The 18,768-nt window shown below is 40.2% G+C and overlaps 2 protein-coding genes across 9 annotated transcripts in view; both read right to left on the bottom strand.

The window, feature by feature from the left end:
• Positions 1-34: 34 nt before the first annotated feature.
• Positions 35-10,193, bottom strand: srsf7a (serine and arginine rich splicing factor 7a). Of its 4 annotated transcripts, XR_003937116.1 has the most exons (9): positions 9,947-10,191; positions 7,492-7,725; positions 7,219-7,392; positions 7,046-7,126; positions 6,547-6,588; positions 5,565-5,609; positions 4,796-4,894; positions 3,341-3,891; positions 732-868 (listed from the first exon to the last, which is right to left on the bottom strand). XR_003937116.1 is itself a non-coding variant. In XM_030152086.1 (8 exons), the coding sequence occupies exons 2-8, from the start codon at positions 7,713-7,715 to the stop codon at positions 817-819; spliced, it is 717 nt and encodes a 238-aa protein (XP_030007946.1). In that variant the 5' UTR covers positions 7,716-7,725; positions 9,947-10,190; the 3' UTR covers positions 35-816. The 4 variants fall into 4 exon arrangements, 3 of the variants coding, with proteins under 3 accessions (XP_030007946.1, XP_030007945.1, XP_030007944.1); XM_030152086.1 differs by lacking the exon at positions 3,341-3,891 and having other exon boundaries at positions 35-868; positions 9,947-10,190; XM_030152085.1 differs by lacking the exon at positions 732-868 and having other exon boundaries at positions 2,168-3,891; positions 7,492-7,720; positions 9,942-10,193.
• A 1,237-nt stretch (positions 10,194-11,430) lies between these two features.
• LOC115431601 (sodium/calcium exchanger 2-like) overlaps positions 11,431-18,768 on the bottom strand; it is a 324,862-nt gene continuing 317,524 nt past the window's right edge. For all 5 annotated transcript variants that reach the window (XM_030152081.1, XM_030152077.1, XM_030152078.1 and 2 more), the window contains one exon: positions 11,431-18,025. In XM_030152081.1, the coding sequence (XP_030007941.1) occupies positions 17,649-18,025 (377 nt within the window). In that variant the 3' untranslated portion in view covers positions 11,431-17,648. The remainder of the gene's footprint in view (positions 18,026-18,768) is intronic.

The raw sequence follows: 18,768 nt of genomic DNA on the forward strand, positions 1-18,768 counted from the left end.
TATGTTTACATAATAAAATGACATGACCACAGAAAATGTTGAAGAGATTTATTCAAAAATAAAACTGCCACTGTCTTAACATATAAGCCAGAAACAGAAACTGTTAAAGCAGCCCTTACCGGAATCAAACTTAAGCACTGTGTATTTTAAAATCAAATCACAGGAATAAATCTGACACAAACACATGGGGGAAAAAAAAAATCTACACATCACACACTGAACTTGATACCGTGTTTGTAAAAGGGTGGTGCAGCAGAGAAACAACAAACAGTAGGAATGTGACATATATAAATGCATGCAGGCCGTACTGTTGTTATGGGGGGACAGGTTAAACAGCACTGAAGGTCAAAACCAAACTGAAGCTCAACAGAAAAATAACCTCTAGTTGATTTTCATGGGAAAAGTTATGCTTAGGTCATAAAAGCTCAACTGGTATCATTACCCTCAGGAAATACAAACTGTCTGTCTCAGGTTGCTGACACTTCCTGCTCAAATCACTGTTAAAAAAAGTCAACATGCTTAAATTTTTTTTTTTTTGTCTTACAGTTGTTGATTGATTTCTGGGATGAAAAGATGAAACTACACAACAAAATCCTTTAAAATAATGTCTAACAAATGGAAACAGACTTCTGTCTTCCATGCTGACTACACCTGCAACAAATCTGAGAATGCAGGAAGACTACAGTCCTCTGGGGAAATCAAACTTAAAAAGATGGGGACTAAATAGATGGGTAGAAAAACAGCAGGGCTGTGAAAGCAGACAGGGTGTAGGGGTGAGGGTCTGTCTGTTTGGGACAGGGGGAGGGAGGGCTTCTCTCAGTCGTCCGCAGGCGTTGGGCTTCTGGTTGGACTTGCTGATCGGGAACGACTGAAACAGAAACAGAGAGGTGTTAGATTGCCACAGGGGAAGAGGGAAAACCGCTCAGTAAAAAGTAAGGCCCAAATAGCTCAACACTTTCATATATCTCTGGTGAAAGTTCATGACTGGAGGGTGCTGTTTTGTCTACACTTAAATACCTCGTTATCCTTTAAGTCTTCAAGTCATAATCCTGACGAAAAGCTACAGATTTAAGGCTACTAAATTAACCCCAAAAAGATAAACAAAGCTACACTGCTTAAATAACACGACTATTAATCTCACTTCTTTAACAGGTTTATACTGTGTATGTATCATGAGGTGAATATATGCCTCAACCCTTCAACTTAAAAAAAAAAAAAAAAACACCAAACAGGTGAGGGAGCACAACAAACTGTTCAAACCATGACCAGAAATGGAACTGCACTTTGGAAAGCCACCATTACTAAAATAGATGCGGGAAGTTTATGTGGTCATGATGTATGGAGAGACAAACACCTGACAAAGCCTCAGAAATGTTACCCATTAAACTTCACAAAAGCCTTCCTCTTACACACTCAGTCCTGTTCACACATGGCGTTTACATGCTTTTCATCCTCTGATCACAAGTACAAAGCTTCAGTGTGTGTTTACGCCTGCAATTAGGATGTGGAAAGTGACCTTATCTCATTCTGCTCATTTGCAGATAAAGGAGCTCATCTAATAGACGCAGCGCAAGATTTAATTTCCTGCAGGCATTGTGGATTGAGCACAAATCATCATGTCTCCTGGATTTGCTTCTTTGCAAATGTATCACAAAGTATCTGAATGATTAATGAATTAGATTAGTTTGCCAAAACTGATCTAATTAGTTTTGTTGTCAATTTCATATTGCCACTTCCTTCAAAGACTGTCCATTTCACAGCATAGGACACTAGTCACTTTTCAATTGGACATCTGTGCAAAATTTAAGACAAGTACTTAATGTTAAAAAAAAAAAAAAAAGTGCGTAATGCCGTTTTTTCCGTTAAATCACAAATGTAATGATTTATTATCGCAAGATGACACAAGAAGTCATTCCATAAACATGGCGACAAACGTAAATATTGTGTTGAGTTACATATATATTCATTATTATATATTACACCTCTATCCCGTCTTAAATAAAAAATGATTGGGTTTCCTGGTGTGTCCAAACATACTGCACCATGTTTGTTTTAAAACTCTTCTTTGCTTGTTGTAACATGCGTTTTTTTCTTCACAAGACTAGTTGTGGAAAAAAGTCTTTCAATTGCAGTTTTGCATGATACACCATTTGCACTACGCTTGAAAAATCACCTATTGCCAGCGCAAAAACTTTTCATCGAAAAACAAGAGTTTTGGCGAAATTGTCATTTTTCCATTAGGCAAATTTTTATGTGCAAGTTATAGTCACGCAATTTGAGGGTCAATGGACAAGTGACTACTGATGATTTTAGGCATGACCAATAATTGAACGAACCGCTGCCAATCAGCTGCCGGTAAATAGTAGCTCTCATATCAGGTCACCCCTAGCGCTGCCTGTGTCTTTACTAGTTGATCTTAGCGTAAAAAACGATCTGCCGTGCAGTTCAACAGCTGCCAGCACCTAAAGGTGAGACGTATGAGCTGTTACAGTTTTACAGTTTCTGTTACACAACATACCTTTTACTAATGACTGGATCTTCAGGGCTTTAACATAGTTATAACCAAGCGGTGGGGTGTCATTCCAAGACACTCAGGAAACACTTCATATATTAAGCACTCAAGGGCGTTGACAAACTGTTAGGTGTCTTAAAAAAACTTTAATAAGATGTCAAGTGCTCTAACCTCTAATTATTACTTATTTAACCTTTATTTTACCAGGAAGTCTCTTGTGATTGGATCTCTTTTGAAAGGGAGACCTGGCCAAGAGATACAAATAAACAAGTGGGCATAACAATACAACATAATACAATTTCAAGTAAGAATAGCACATTTCTATTAATTGATGTTAAGAGTATTGAGTTGTAATGACTTCTGAATGTGGTTCCAGGTAAGAGTCAGTGTGCATGGCAGGACAGGAATGCAAGATGTGTGTGATTGTGACATTGTTCAATATTGCAGTGAAGATATGAATTACAGCAAGTCACATGTCGAAGCAATTGTGAACGCAGGTGCCACGATGGAATTTCAGGCCGTCTTTTGTGATGCATTTATCACTAGTTGATACTGTGACGGTGAAGAAATATGCTTCGTCAGTCTGTGCTACATTAGAACCATCCCCCCTTTTGACCGAATCAATGAAGACACATGTTAAGGCCAAGTCTGAACAGGCCGATCGTCAACACTCGCACATGCACACACACATACTCTGATACTCTTGAGCATGCTTGTTAAAAAGCCTCAACCTGATCTCTAATCACCAGTTTCTCAGACTACATCAAGCCTGTGTATCTGTCTTTTACCATCAACATGAGCTTGTCAGGGGGGTTGATTTTTGGTTACCTTTGCAGACAGTGGCAGAAACAACAAGTACAGAGAAGCGAAGGATGAAAGGACTGAAGGACGGATGACTACAACTCGGAGAGACACTGCGCTGGGAGGCTCTTGAAGACTGATCTCTCGTCAGCTCTCTCTTTCTCTCACTTTCAGAAGCTAAGACAGAGGCCGAAGAACTCTGGTAGGTAGGTAGGGGGGTCTGGTAGGTAGGTAATGGATTTAAAAAGGATGAGCTTTGAACTGTGTGGGTCAGCCCTCTGGTACGTCTGAAGGCTGGCTGGCTGGCTCTAGTAGAACAACTGTATGTGTGCGCGGGCTGATCTCGTCTGAGCGTGTGCGTCGGTCGGACGGACGGTCGCCCATTCACTTGTGGGGGGGAGGGGTCGGTCGGAAGGTCGACCTCTTTCTCGCTGTTCTAACACCAAGCTTGCAGGCGGAGGCTGATCTCAGGTCAGCGCTTTACTCAGCCTCCCGCAGGATGTACACACCGCCAGCTGGCAGACCCTGGGCCTGGGATCAGCTGCAGTGTCAGTGCAGTGCTCAGGTCCCACCACACGCTTTAAAGAAAATATGAAAAATAAACAAAACTGTGCTGCAAAGATGCTAAACGAAAGTCACACCAATGGTGCCGTTCTATCTCAGCTACACTGACATGTTGAGATTTATCAATATATCCAAATTCAAGGTGGGATAAAATTTATGAGAAAAAAATTCTAAACAGAACATTTGTAATTCTAAATTGAACTTTTATAGATTTAAAAAAAAAAAAAAAAAAAATCTGACTTTGACTATACTCCCATTCAAATTCATTTACATTTTGGGTGGGGAGGATAAAGAGAATCTACGTACATAGATCATGTCCCTGGTTAAAGCTGCTTTGAGTCTGACACAGATTAAACCATCTTTCGTGTGCCCTCTTTCCATTAACAGCTGGTTTAGGAGCTGCACAGACAAACAGTGCAGACAGTGAAAAGCAGAGCACACAAAAGAGGTCACAAAAGAACTCTCCACTACTTATACCTTCCTACATCAAACCGTGGTCCGGTACCGCCACTAAGCTCTAAGCCCCTCCCTCTGACTACTGGGCAACAGCGGAGGCAGAAGACTTGGCGGAGGATGCAGATCCCTCTGCGCTGACGATTCACACTTCACCTCTGTGGCGGCTCGGCTCAAGGTCACGCGACGGTCGTGTGGCGGCTGCATGACAGTCCCGGGTGGAAGAAGGGTCTACATAACAAACAGTCCCTGCCTACAGTGAAGCTCTAAGGCTAACAGGAACATAACTGAACCTCTTATGAATGCAGTACATTTGCAGTCTGACCTGCGATATCTGAACTGGAGCTTCCTCACACTGAGGGGTTACATGCATTGAACAACTTGATAAGGGCTAAGCACCAACAACTTATCAGACAGTCAAAACAGGGTTTCAGTACAGGAGACAGATCTAGACTGAGGGCTTACCTGTTCCTCTTGTGGTTGGCTGACGGAGATCGTGAACGGGATCGGGAAACAGAGCGTCCTCTGGGCGCAGATCCAGACCGAGACCGGGACCTTGAGCGGCTTCAGGGGGGAAAAAAGGAAGAGGAAATTTAACACAAATGAAAAATGTCCTTTACAGAGAACAGCAAATATGAATATAACTGACAGCCCACAGGGGGTCGTTAGGCTACTATTACTAAAGATTGTTAATATGTGAGATTAGACTTTTCACCCATTAGTTTTGACCCAAATTAGCATCACAGTAGTCATGATTGACGCATTATTAGTATATATTTCACTAAAGTGTAGCAGATAAAGAACCAATCACAGTGACAGTAATCACAGCAGTGTAAAGGCTTTGCTGATATTGATACAATCTTATCAACACTGACAGCAGCACTTATGTTGGACTGAGGACAGACTGAATACTCTAGCACATCACCTTTCCCTCTAGTGTTAGACAGTGCTTTCATGAGACCGCTGCAGATACCACAAAAAATTCAAAATGGACCTTTGAAGAGATTAAGAAAAATAAAATTTTTTACCTATAAACCTTCCGCAGGGTTTAACTGTTTATCGCTGTTAGTAAAGTGGCGGAACATTGTGTCAAACAAAATAAAAGTTACCACACCTTGTAAGAATATGTGAACAACAGAGTAGATGCAGGACTAGTTATTCATTCAGTTTCAGTTGAACCACAAAGGTAAACACCGAGTTGTGTTAAGACAGTGGTGCATCGTTCGCAGCCTACCTTCTCGCTGGAGTCCTGGATTTGGAACGTGCTGGAGAACCAGACCTAATGTGAGAGGACACAGAGCAGGTGTAATTACAGCTGTGGAGGTGCAACGGAGATGCCGAGGACTTAACGAGTGTGGAGGCGCTCGACTAATTATACAGTGAACATCCTCAATTGATCCCGGAGGGAGGTTAACACTCAGCAGATTCTACTGCACGGCCGGAAAAACACCTGATGAGGAGCAGGTGCAGCTCCTGAAATTTCACAAACAATACAGTAATAAATATCCACGTGCCGTGAGACCCAGAGGCCGATGGTGGTGGATATTTAAAGACTGTCTACCTCTCCTCCACACTAGCGTTCCATTAGTCTGCTGCTTTTTAGTTTCCAACAAAACGGTGTGAAAGCTGTTGAACTGAAGTCAAAGTAATAAATGAATATCAGGTCATGAAAAACTAAATCTAGGCAGGAGCTACTTTTCTCCCAAAGTCAGTAACTCCAGATGAGATACCACAATCCGAACCATGTACCAGCTAAGATGGATAATTTACTAAACTTTACTTTAAAAGTTAAACACAGAAAACAAAGTAAGAAAAGGCCATACACTAAAAGTGAATTTTAAGAGGAAATTAAACTGAGGACACTGCATCTGTCTGAGACCATCCAGTGGACAGTTTCAACGCTGAAAGCCTGTAAAAGCTGAGTAAACCAGGTACATCTGTAATACAGATCAGTCTGGTCAATTAATGTGAACTGAAAGGTAATAGCAGAACTTGGCTGGAATAGCAGCCAACGTTAACGGGCTTCAACAGGAATCACTGGCATTTAATGAAAAATGACTGAGTCTGATGTTACATGATGTAGACTTGGTATTTTACCCACATGTGGTGATATCAAATACTCATAAATATGGAGCTTTTCTTTCATACAACTCTTGTATACTGGCTCCACTGCTGGTGGATGTCAAATCCTTTTTAATGATAACCTGTTTGCATACCTGCTCCTGCGTCTGGAGTAGGAAGGAGAACGGCGACGGCTCCTGGAAAATTATAAAAAAAAAATAAATAAACGTCACAAAGACATCCTGAGGAAAACACCAGCCAGTACAAATACATTTCACTTGTTTAGTGTTTTTTTTTTCCAGAAGCGAAGAGTCCAGAGTTTGATTAGAAATTCAAACAAGCTCGAATTAGAAATATAAAAAAGGTTTGGTGTGATTTACTGAGACCTTTCACTTATGGTCATCTACAATATAAATACACACACCTATTTCCATAACAGTGAAATTAAAACCTTGTGTGTGAACAACCTGCAGTTCCTGGCAGCAGAGCAGAACGTTTATGCCTGAGGATGAGTCATGTCTCTATCAATACCCATCTACCCTCCCTTCTTGTATAAATTTATCATGTTCCCCTCATGTCAGATCATAATCAACTGCTCAGAGGAACCAGAATCTCTAGTTACAACTCAATGAGCCGTTTCAGGTGATAACATACCTGCTGTGGCTACGGCTGCGAGAACGAGAGCGATAGCGGCGACCTCGTGACCTGGACCTTGAGCGGGATCGAGAACGAGACCTACGGAGAAAACAAAGATGTTTACAAGCGTTACTTAAGTCTAACAAGAGCTTCACGTGACGAAGTCCACATAAAGTGGATCCTTCCTTCACCTGCTGCGACGACCTCTCTTGCTGAAGCGGTAGCAGTCATAGGCGTAGTGGCCCCGGTCCCCGCACTGGTAGCACCGATCATTGGGGTCGAACTGGCGCCGGCTGGGGCGGCCACGCCCCTTCCTGGAGAGGCCTGTTGACATTTCCACTCGGACACGTGAACCACACAAGACCCTGAAGATGAGAAAAACATCAGTCAGAAATTGTTGTATTGAATCCAGAAATAAGACATATGATAAAAAAAATAAAGTTCAGAAAAAGGTTAGAACTCACTTTCCGTCCATGCCTTTAACAGCATCTTCTGCATCTCTGGGATCCTCAAACTCTACAAAAGCGAACCCTGGTGGATTCCTGGCCACCCACACACTCCTCAGTGGGCCATAGTAACTGAATGCTCGTTCCAGCTCACCCTTGGCAGCGCCATTACCCAGGTCCCCTACGTACACTTTACAGTCAGTGGCCCGGGATGAACTACGGGATGACGAGTAGTACGACATCTTCTCTTTTCTAGTGGAAAAAGGTGAAAGAGCCCCAAATATTAAACAATTAATCTGAAAAGCACTATGAAAGAAGGATGGAAAAAGTATTTCTATCTGTGTCAAATACATCAAAATATGAGTTTCATATTTGATGTTACAGGGTCACCAGTCATCACCAACATACATAACACTATGAGGTGAATAAATGTACCAATTAAAATAAAACAGTCTTTTAAGGCCAGATCAGATACAGTGTGAAACCATCTCTGACCTGAAAACGTGACCACTCTCTTCACACCACTGTAGGAAAACTGCCCATGGTAAAACCTCTGTGGTATTCTTACCTAAACTGAAGTTAGTGAGTTTCTTTGTGCAATGCCATGACAAAATGGCCACTGTGCAATTTAGAAAATATTTTTGCTGCAGGTTGATAAACAGCATTCTCCTGTGGTTGTGACCCACATTATATTCTGAGATTTTTGTAATCAATAGTCACTAAGACTATGCATATTGACCTGAGTTTTGTGCAGCTATTCTTGATTTAGTGCAGACTTACACATCTCAAACCTCAGAACTTAAAAGACTAAAGAGCACAAAGGCTTCAGTTCTCCACATGATGGCAAAGTAAACCACTGAAAACACTGGAAATAGAGAATACATATACTAATGGTCCAGAAAACTAACCTTATCAGAGCTTCCTATGATTCTTAGATTTGAAGATTTATTGTTTCTAAGAAGTATCAAAATCAACCTGACATGAAGACAGTGAATCATCCCTACTGCACCATAAAGACACATTTCTACTGTGTCACCGCAATGTTTTCATAGTGCTGCAGTTACAGACATTAGTATTTAAAAGATGCACCTGTTTATGTTGTTTACGTTAACCCTGTTGAGCCTCTAACCCAGGTTACACATCTTCACAGATTCACGCAGTGGGTGGAGTTCACCTCAGGTGTAAAGTTTCACATTAATCGAAAGATCCCGCACTTGGGAGTCATTCAGATCCTACATTGTACTATAACCTACATTATAAATTTCAAATGACTGGTCAGTTTTAGTATCATCTATATTATTTCCTTCAAAAAGATGAATTTGTTAATATTGTCTGAAATGCATTTCATGGCTCTACGTAAATCTAACTTAAGATGTTGCTGCAGTTTTTTTTGTTTTGTTTTTTTTTTCCAAATAAATCAGAATTAATAAGTTTTTCAAAAATCTAAGTATACCTATAATAAGGGTTTCAGAGAGCTTAGGTGTCATCTAGGCTACACATGTTTTCCTTGTGTTTGTTGAAGGGTTCTGAGAATAGGCATTGCATTCATCTGTAGTTTCACATAATTTTTGACTATTAATACCACAACACCTGGGTAAAAACTAGAGCTCATACTAAACATACAGAGTCCACTGGTTACAAATATTAAGTCTGGGAATAGACATTTGATTTGATCTAATGCTCTTGACATTAATGAGGCTTAAGTTAAATAGTTTAAAATGGTAGAGGGACATGACTCGAACATTTTTTATTATGTATTTAGGGAGAGTTTCGTTCAGCAGCCCCCATAGAAGACTCTACCTTTGAACCCAGATCAGTTTATGGCCATATCCTATCTGCAGGTCAGACACTGAAAGGGTTAAACCACTAACAGGTGCAACAGCGCCACTGTCTTCCTGCCGCACGTTAACGCGCCAAACGTGTTCACGAGCCTCTTATCTTTCTTTATTCCGTACAGTTCACCCAAATCAGTTAAGTGGTTTAAAACAACCATCAAACTGTGCTCAACGACGAATCCTTGTGTTAACGCCTGAAAATGGAGCCGTAGTTTCGTTTCCGTTACGTTAAGGTTAAACTAGGCCAAAATGAACGGCGCCCACAAACCGGACATTTTTACGGCGGATTTACAACTTATTAGGGTTTAGTTTATTAAATTGAGGCGTAGTATTGTCCAGAAGTCTAGCTGTACTCATTATAACACTGTCTACAGGGTCTAAGCGGAGCACGACCGGAGGATAATGGAGCTGCATGCTAGCGTGCGTGTACGTTAGCTAGCTTAGCTCATTAATTTTTTATGGACTAGCTATTACATTAGATGATTTAAGAGTTAAGATCTAAAAAATAAAATGTTAGGAATATGTTCAGTGTAAACACATTTTAGTTAAATTTCTACATTATTCGAAGGTCTTATTAATGAAGCCAGCTAATAAACAATGGCGACCACACGCTGTAGTTAAGCTAATGCTAACCTTACCTCCTTCCGCGGTTCCGTTGATTTGCGATTCGGCTCCGGGCAGAGTCGAAACCTCAGCCACCTTAAGCAGGAATCTTAAGTGGAATTAACACAAAATGTAATGTTTTCGTACAGTTAATTAGCTAAGCAGCCTCGCTAATGAGTATTAACGGAGATTCCACATGTCTGTATCTCACCGGTTGAGTGGGCTGGCTAATAACTAGCAACCGCAGTACCGGATCAAGTGGAGACCAATCCAGACATGCGCACTGCGACTCTGACGACGCCGGAGTTGGGGCGGAAATGGGGCACATCTATACTTCCGATTAAGCCCTTCAAATTATGAAAAAGAATAAATAAGTAAAAACATCCTAGTTTGTCATGAATCTGTTTTAGTCAGTAACTTTATTTATTAGTTTATACCGTGTTGTGTACTACTCCAAACCCCTCAGTACAGGTTAATCTGTAACTTTAACCTCCTCACACCAGGGCTTTTATTTTGTAAGCACTTTATTTTCTCCACTTATTTGAGATTTCTATAAAAAACAGTTGACCACTGACATAAAATGAAGCAGTTTCACAAAAGTTATGTCATCCTGGCTAACTGGTATGCTTTACTCACCAGTGAGTCCAATAGAAATAGAGGTACAGGACTGATGATTTTCATTTCATCTTCAGTATTATGCAGTTTCATGTCCAGTGTTTAACAGGAGTAGAAATCTTGCAATGGGTTTTTTCATGTACTGGTACCATTAACATGTGAGTCAAAAGTAATTTATTTTCATACACTGGTCCATATATTTAAATGATGGTTCATTATGAGGTGGTGAGGGGCATAATCTAATATAACTCAGTAAACTTGATTACTACTGTTTATATTTCATACACATTTTACACTCAAACTTTACCTTTTTTTTTAAACAGTAGTTTGTCATGTTATTGCTAATCATCATGTATTTTTTTAAGTTTGGGTCCAACACCTACATAGATAATAACATTAGACTGTTTCCAAAAAGGCACTAATGAATAAATAAATCACTATAATGTAGTGTATTTTTTTTTTTAAATTAGTTTGAAAGATATTTTGATTATTTTGAAATCTCTTTGCAAAATTTAATTAGATCTACTTCAGTAAATTTATGTCATTTTGTTTTATGTTTCTGAAGTGGAAAATAACCAGTGTTATTGAATTAAGATCAAGCCACACAATGAAAATATTCTGTAAGAAATTGAGAATTAGGTGCAAATTCTCAATCATCGAAGCAAATATTTTAAAAATACTAAAATAAATCAATTGTCTTACACATTAATCAGTGTCACTTTGTTAGACTTTTTCCTACTTGAATGCGTTGGCTACTTTTAGCCCATTTTATTCAGTAAATACCCCATTTAAGTATTAATAAACTCTAGTCTCAGTTCCCACCCATGTTCATTGCTTTATATTTTCATATTTGTTTCCATCTGCACCATCTGCATCTGCAAAATAATGAGTCAGACACATCAAGTCTTGAAAATAAATAAACTATATTGAAATAAGGTCAACTTCATTTTCTTTCACATTACACCTCATGCCATGTTCTCAAAAACAAGTGATGTTTTTTGAATTTTTTCCCCCACATTTCATAAAAAAACTTAAATATCATCTTCAGTTAATAATTTATTACAGTATTGAATAAATGTATATGTCTAATCACATGATATTGTATTAACTCAGTCATTATATCCCTACAAAGGTTCAGGCAGAGAGAGAAATTTTCATCATCATCACAGGAAAAACTTCACAGAGAGACACATCGGAGAGCAAGACCTGGGAGGGAGCGATGGGACCTCTTCTTCCACCAAATAAGAGAGGAGAAGAAGAGGAGGTACACGAACACAGACACAGAAATATCGTACACCAACGAACAAAAAGATGTCGCGGGATGGCGCTTGTTGCGGACGTCGTCTCGACACAACGGAGGGCTCATGTTTCACAGCTACCGAACTAAACAAGCGATGGACACCGTTTCTGCAGGTCGTGTCTTCTGGTGCCATTCGCTTGTTTTATTTTTACAAAGAGCCTCAGGTATTTGGGGGGGGGGGGTCGACCTGATAACATATGCCTATAGGCGTCCATCACAGTAGACCATGCTGCTAACACACATACGAGGGGGGTTTATCATGCATCTGCCGAGGAACACAAGGGGAAGGCAAACACAGACACACACACACAGGTGGAGGCTGGAAAGAAGGGGAGGGGGGGGATAAAAGGTAAAAGGTGGGGAGGTTGGATAAGGTCAGGGGTCAGGATGGGGGTGGGGTCAGGGGGTATCACATCTACTGTAGTTACAGAACAGCAAAGGCCGAAGCCAGACAGTTAGTACAGAAGTTCATAGAAACGTGGAACATCGTCCGGACATTGTTGACAGTTCTGGTTTGGGTGTCCCCGAGCCTCATCTGGGTCACGTGGTCTCCTGGGGCAGGGACGATCAGATCCACTTCATCGTCCCTGTTGATGTCGACGTTCCAAGTCAAAGTCCAGATCACCCACATGTGAGCGTTTGTAGGGGACTATGTGGTGAACTGTGTCATAGATGTAAAAGTTCAGACTATATAAGGTTAGAATTAGGTCAAGGTCTGTTTGTACTTAATACATCAAGAAACAAAAAAGTACACCTGCTCATCAGTGGAAAATGAACACATTTAAACAAACACAAATGAGGTCGTTTTTTATACCAGTGTTTAACTTCAGCAGCTAAACATGACAACTACGCTTTTGAGCCACACCGACCCTACGTTACCTCAACTCTATAACTGCCAATGGTTGAAAAAAATCAGGAGATCATTTACAAACTGATGTAAAATTGAACTTTTCTAACCCTTCCGGTTAATAAATATTAGGATAAAACCATCAAAGTATTAGCAAGCACTGATGTTGAAGGTTTGGACATTTTTAGGGTTAGAATTAAAATGATGTTGAGGTCAGAGTTCAACATTTAGTTGTGTAAAAATGTTCCAACCTGGTAAGACTACAGATGATATTTTACACATCTGTCTGAAAAAGTAATCAATTTACTTTACTAAAAACCCATTTAAGTTGACTTTTGAGGGGATTTTTTTAAGGTAACATCAGTTTGGGCCTCTTAATTTAGCATGTTTACAAGGTCTATGAAGTCATTCACAGCTAATTTATAGTGGCCTGCTTTCTTCGCTTCACACATAAGTTACCTTTTAATAACTATTATGTTCTTAAAGGATCTTTTTTTTTTTTTGGTGTTTCAAGCATTGGCAGCAAAAAAAAAAAAAAAAAAAAAAAAAAAAAAAGACTGCATCTATGGGGAAGCTAACTTCCTCCTGTGTAGCATGCTAAGCTAACACATATGGGACCAGTCTATTTACTGGAAAGAAACCCAACTGATATCAAGACTCCTTTAGTTTCCCTGTGAGACCACAAATGAAGCCATAAAAATGTCAAAGTAACGTGAAATTAGTAATTACTTCAAATTGTAAATCCTTACACTTATTGCTAAAAAGGAGTCCCGGTACTGTGACACACTGCACTGACCAGCCTCGTCCACCAGTAAAATGGACCAAATTCCCCCCTTGTGCTCGAGACAACCCAAGACTGACGATTACGCTGACGATGTTCCACCGTTTCTTTATGTAAACATGCTACTTACACTCAAAAACCCCTCCATCAGAAGAACTGGATGAAGTCATATACGTACATTGGCGGAGGGTTACAACAAACACTGGCGCATAAAGATGTGAACTGACCTCTTGTCAAATCTAGTCACAAAATAAGAATCATAATAATAATAATGTGTTTTTTCTGTATTGCACATTACACTCCTTGAACTAAACCTCAAACTCAAGGTTCTGCAGCACATTTTTAGCCTATTCATAAAATGTCTTTTAGCATAAATAAATAAATATCTAAATAAATTATCTTGTGAGACTGAATTTACATGAGTAACATAGACACAAATGAGTGAGCAGACAAAGCACATGAGTAAATTACATGAGATTACATCTGAATTCACTGTTGGAACGTTTCAAAGGGAGCTTCCTTGTTGGGAAATATATCAAAATCTAATCCACTAAACTGAGTAATGTTGTTATCTACACTAAACTGTATATACTGATTCTACTCTAAACATTGTTTAGATGTACAAAAGAATTTACCTCAGCTATATCTGCAAGGAAAAGATACAAAATTTGTTTTAGAAAGTTTAAAAAGTATATTCAGTAAAGGGTAAACTAATTGAAACCTTCTGATAGTGTTGTGTGTAATAACTTGTATAGCACTTATCATTTGTGGGTGACTTTGACTTGGCCTTTTCCAGAGGAAATGTTATTGGATGTGGTTGATATTAGGCAGTGAATATTACTTTAACAATAGTTGCTGCCTTGATGTTGGTTTTTTTGCATTTTTTTCTCAATGAAATGTTGTCTGTTTAGCAGCTGTTTGTTCCAGTAGATTTTGCACATTTGTTTCAGACTTTGTAGTGCAATACTGAGCGCCGCATACATGCCTTCAAATGCATTTTTTCATTCAGAGACATCCTATAATATCCTGTATTTCTAGCCTGCAGTGTCAGAATGACTCTGCTGCACATATTCTGTGCAAAAAGCTAAATAATGTTTACAACAGAGCGAAGCGCAGTCTGTTGACGACCCGCAGACTGTAAATAAAGCTTAGGGAACATTGGATGACAGTTCTCTAATTGGACTCTGAACAGAAATGAATGAACGAGAAGGGAGAAATCAAAACAATCTCTTCCCACAGGACAAGAAAGTTAATGTTGTCATTAATCCACTGATCTCCATTTAGTTCATAGTTTTCACCCTTCACACTAACAGACAACACTAATTAGTCAAAGAAAGAAAAACAACCGAGTAGTTTATCTAAGTTGTTCAGCTGAAAGCTTGAATACTAGGGTTTGCTTGAGTGTTTAAGGCATCGTACAGGTGTTATCTCGAAGCATCTTGTACCGTGACGAATGCGCAGATTAAGATCAGTACGACGGACGTTGACAATGGGGGGCCTGTTTTTGTTTGAGGCAAACATCTCCATGAACTAACACTGTCACTTCTTGTTCGTCTGCCCATGCATGTTTGTCTGTGCTGCTGTCACTGAAGAGAAAGGATTAGTCTGTCAGGAAACACGCCACAGTAATGGACCGGTCTGCCACTACCAAAGACAGCGACGCCGTGACGAGTGACTGACTGACAGCCTCCATGCGTGGACACATTTTGGTCCTTTAGACGAGGAAAATGTCCTTTTTGTTCCTCTCAAACTGTCAAACCAGACCCACCGTCTGCATCCTGTTTCCTGTCTACCTACATACAGAGATTTATATAGGAAGAATTCACATTAAAAACCAGCTGTTCACTGAGCGGACACACAAATGCAGGCATGTCATTTACAGTAGGACTCATTCCAGTAGCATATATGTGACTCACTGGCTATACATGCGAAAAATATTCACGACATACAGACCTCTGTCAGCAAGACTGTGGTTGCCCTGGAAACCAGAGGCAAATCTACGGGGTGTATGGCTCTTTGGAGACTGTGTTCAGACCAAAAGCAAAGAAAGTTTGACACGGTACAAATAGTAGGTACTAAGTAGTAGGTGATAAAAGAGCCCATTCTCATTCCCAAGTCCCCCTTGGCGTCCATTTTTAACATTCATGGTGCCATTATAGTGTCGAATCGTGATGTGCAGGGTAAAAGTTATAACCTTCAGCAACAGAACTTGACAACATGGGCCACTTGACATCATCGAGGAGGGAAAAACTGTAAGAAGGATATGATTTGGATGGTTATACCAATAGTTTGTGGACTTGCACACAGAAGGCCATGGTTTGTGTCCTGTTTCTTCTGTTAACCTTTGTGTTTTCCTTCTTTGTTTCTTATTTTAGCTCTAACCCAACCCTTATTTCTTTACATTAACCCCAACCCTTTTCCCCTAACACTGTCTAAGTAGTTTTTATACCTAAACTAACCCAAAGTACTGATGAAGATCTGGAGTCTGAGTGTCTTCAATGGCAGCTCACTGCTCCTAATGTGCTAAGTGCTAATGCTAATACTAAAGCTAAGTGCTGTGTGTTTTATTAGGGGTAAAATACAGAAACCAGTTTCCCAACAGGAAAACAACAGTGAATTAACTTTTTGCTGTTGCAATGCCACTGTCTAACTGTGTTTCAGAATATCTGACATACATCCTACGTATCCAAATGTGACTTTTTGGGAGTGATATTGTGAAGGATAAACCTGAAAATTCACAGCATGCAAAAAGTACCCACATGTATGAGTTCACCACTTTAACTACCTATGTGATTTATTACATCCTACAATGCATTATGATCATTATCTTCTTCATTTGTTACATGGAACTGGTTGGTGGAAAGTGCCTGAAAGTCGCCAAGCTAACGCAGAGTAAAAACACCGACAAACATTGATAATACTGTCAAGTTAATTTTACACTTTTCCTATGTGAGTAATAATAACACATACAGTTGCATTTGATTGCACCAGACCACACAGTGCAGTACCAAGTTAGCCAATAACAGACTAAGTGGATACAACTTCACTACAGAATCCTGACAGTCTTCTGTAAAATCTGTCAGGAAAAAACTACTGCACTTCACTGTTGGCATCACTTTACATCTCTAGAGGTTTCTGCTTCATATGAGATAATAAGCAAGCTAATGCTAGGTAGCAGCAATTCATATGAGCAATAATGAGATGAACAGAAATTACAGATATAATAGTTGTATTAAAATGTAAGGAATGAAGAGGAAAAAGTTCAAACTCAAAGTACAGCAGTTAAATTTTTACTTCACAGCATTTTCATGTGAGTCATGTGAAGTAAACGTTTGCGTTTGGTCTGAACACAGGGTTCCACTTTTTATTTCTTTGTTTCAATATCTAAACGTTTAGCTCGTTGTCCAATCAGTGCTACTGTGGGATCATGTTTTGTCCGTACTTCCATAAAAACTTCATTGATGACAGAGGAAGTAGAAACCTGACTGTGTTTTTGTGCACTAGGCGCTGCGATTTCAGATGATATTCAGACCGACTGAAAACACTCTATGTACACTGGTATTTAGTATTTACAGCGCGTGTGGAGAACCTCCATCCTGACTGTGCATCGTCGTAGCCCCGTGGTAAACAAACATGTTATTGTTATTGTAAACATTCCACTCCTTTTGTCGCAGTTGGAGGGACCGACAGAGACGGGTTTGTGTTGCAGGAAACGAATGTGTCGGTTCCATCAGTAACACGGCTTCCTGCGTCTTAATGCCCTTTTCCGTTACAGGACAACTCCTCTATCAACGCCAACAAAACACCTGTCTGACTAAAACCCCTGGACCAGCTTCCAGAGGCCGACTCTCACTTGCTCTGTCACCCTCTCATCATTCGCTCTTCCATTTTCTCTGTGTGCTCAAACACTGAACACTTCACCATCCTCATCCCTCACAAACACTTCCTTTGGCCTTTCTCATGTCTTAAACTGTGTGTGCTTGCTATGATCAGTTTACACATGCGTATTTACAGTGTGTGTGTGTGTGTGCGTCAACATGTATCTGGAGTATCTGAGCATCGCCGCGTTAGACTGGGACACCTTCAGGCTGCAGCCAACCCGGTAAACAGATGAACTTGTAAATGGACTGAGTGTCAAAGTAAATGTGTGTGTTGCTGTGCAATATTCTTCCAGAACCTGATCCTGTCTCCTCTTTAAAAGCCATCGATGTGGCAGTAGGCCTCCAAGCTGGAGAAGAGGATGTAGAGGAACCACAGGCCCAGGAACAGCAGGGTGGTGAGGAGGCGGGACATCCTGGGCCCGCCCAGCTCTCCGCCGATGGAAGGCCGGCGTCGGAACAGCAGCACGGCCATGCACACGAACGCAAAGATGGTGAAAAGAGTGACAGAGAAGGCCAGCGAGCCGGGATTCACTCTGAACACTTCACCCTTGATTTTCCAGTAGATGGCGGCCACTGACCACGCCACGCCGATGCCCAGGAACACGTTGACGGCGTTGCTACCAGTGACATTTCCAACAGATGCATCGGCGTGCTGGTCCTGAATGGCGGCAACTTTACTAGCGAAGGTGTCTGGGATGAAAGAAAGAAACGGAAAGAGGAAACATCAGCACAGTGACGTCATAATCCACCCTAAAACACATATAAATACAGTGAATAACACACTTTAGGTCTTCATCCAGTGCAGATATGCTGTAGTTACAAACCAAATTAAATGAAGAATTCAAACTTATTGTTTGGTCAAAAATCAACACGTGGACTTGAAGAGAGCCACAAAGTTTTCTTATTTATCAGTGACTGGAATACTACACTGTTGCTCATAAACCTGGAATAATTTTGTTTTCAGACACATTCCTCTTTTTTTCCTTTTTATACACATCACTGTCACCTTTGACCTGGTGTAATGGTAACATGCTGAGTCCCAGTTACACTTCATCTATCAAGAATAAATCATATTATCACATTCATCGCATGAGAAGAGGTAAAAGCATTTTATTCCAGTCTAATAGGCATCACTGTATCATGGACCAATTGACTACTGAAAACGGTTTATGCCTGTGTGTGAGTTCTTGCACAGTTCCACTGAAATAAATGTGTTAAAGTACCTGAAATGACTGTATTAGTGATATTAGCACTTATTTCTTTAAAGGTTAATTTCTCTTTATAATCCCCATAGGGATATTGGGTTTCTGTATTTTACTCCTCCTAATACACACACACACACACAGTACCTAGCATTAGCATATAGCACACCTTAGGAGTAGTTAGCTGCCATTGAAGGCATGTAGCAACCAATAACGTAATAATTTGCCAAT

Source organism: Sphaeramia orbicularis, chromosome 13 (assembly GCF_902148855.1).
Source record: "Sphaeramia orbicularis chromosome 13, fSphaOr1.1, whole genome shotgun sequence".
Lineage (NCBI taxonomy): Eukaryota > Metazoa > Chordata > Actinopteri > Kurtiformes > Apogonidae > Sphaeramia > Sphaeramia orbicularis.

What these genes read in the sequence shown, in the direction of transcription:
- srsf7a (XM_030152085.1), bottom strand. Translation starts at nt 7,715, where the DNA reads ATGTCGTACTACTCGTCATCCCGTAGTTCATCCCGGGCCACTGACTGT. An exon ending in GTTAAAGGCATGGACGGAAA is followed by an intron (nt 7,393 to 7,491) that starts GTGAGTTCTAAC and finishes TCTCATCTTCAG; the next exon opens with GGTCTTGTGTGGTTCACGTG. An exon ending in CGCAGCCGTAGCCACAGCAG is followed by an intron (nt 6,589 to 7,045) that starts GTATGTTATCAC and finishes ATAATTTTCCAG; the next exon opens with GAGCCGTCGCCGTTCTCCTT.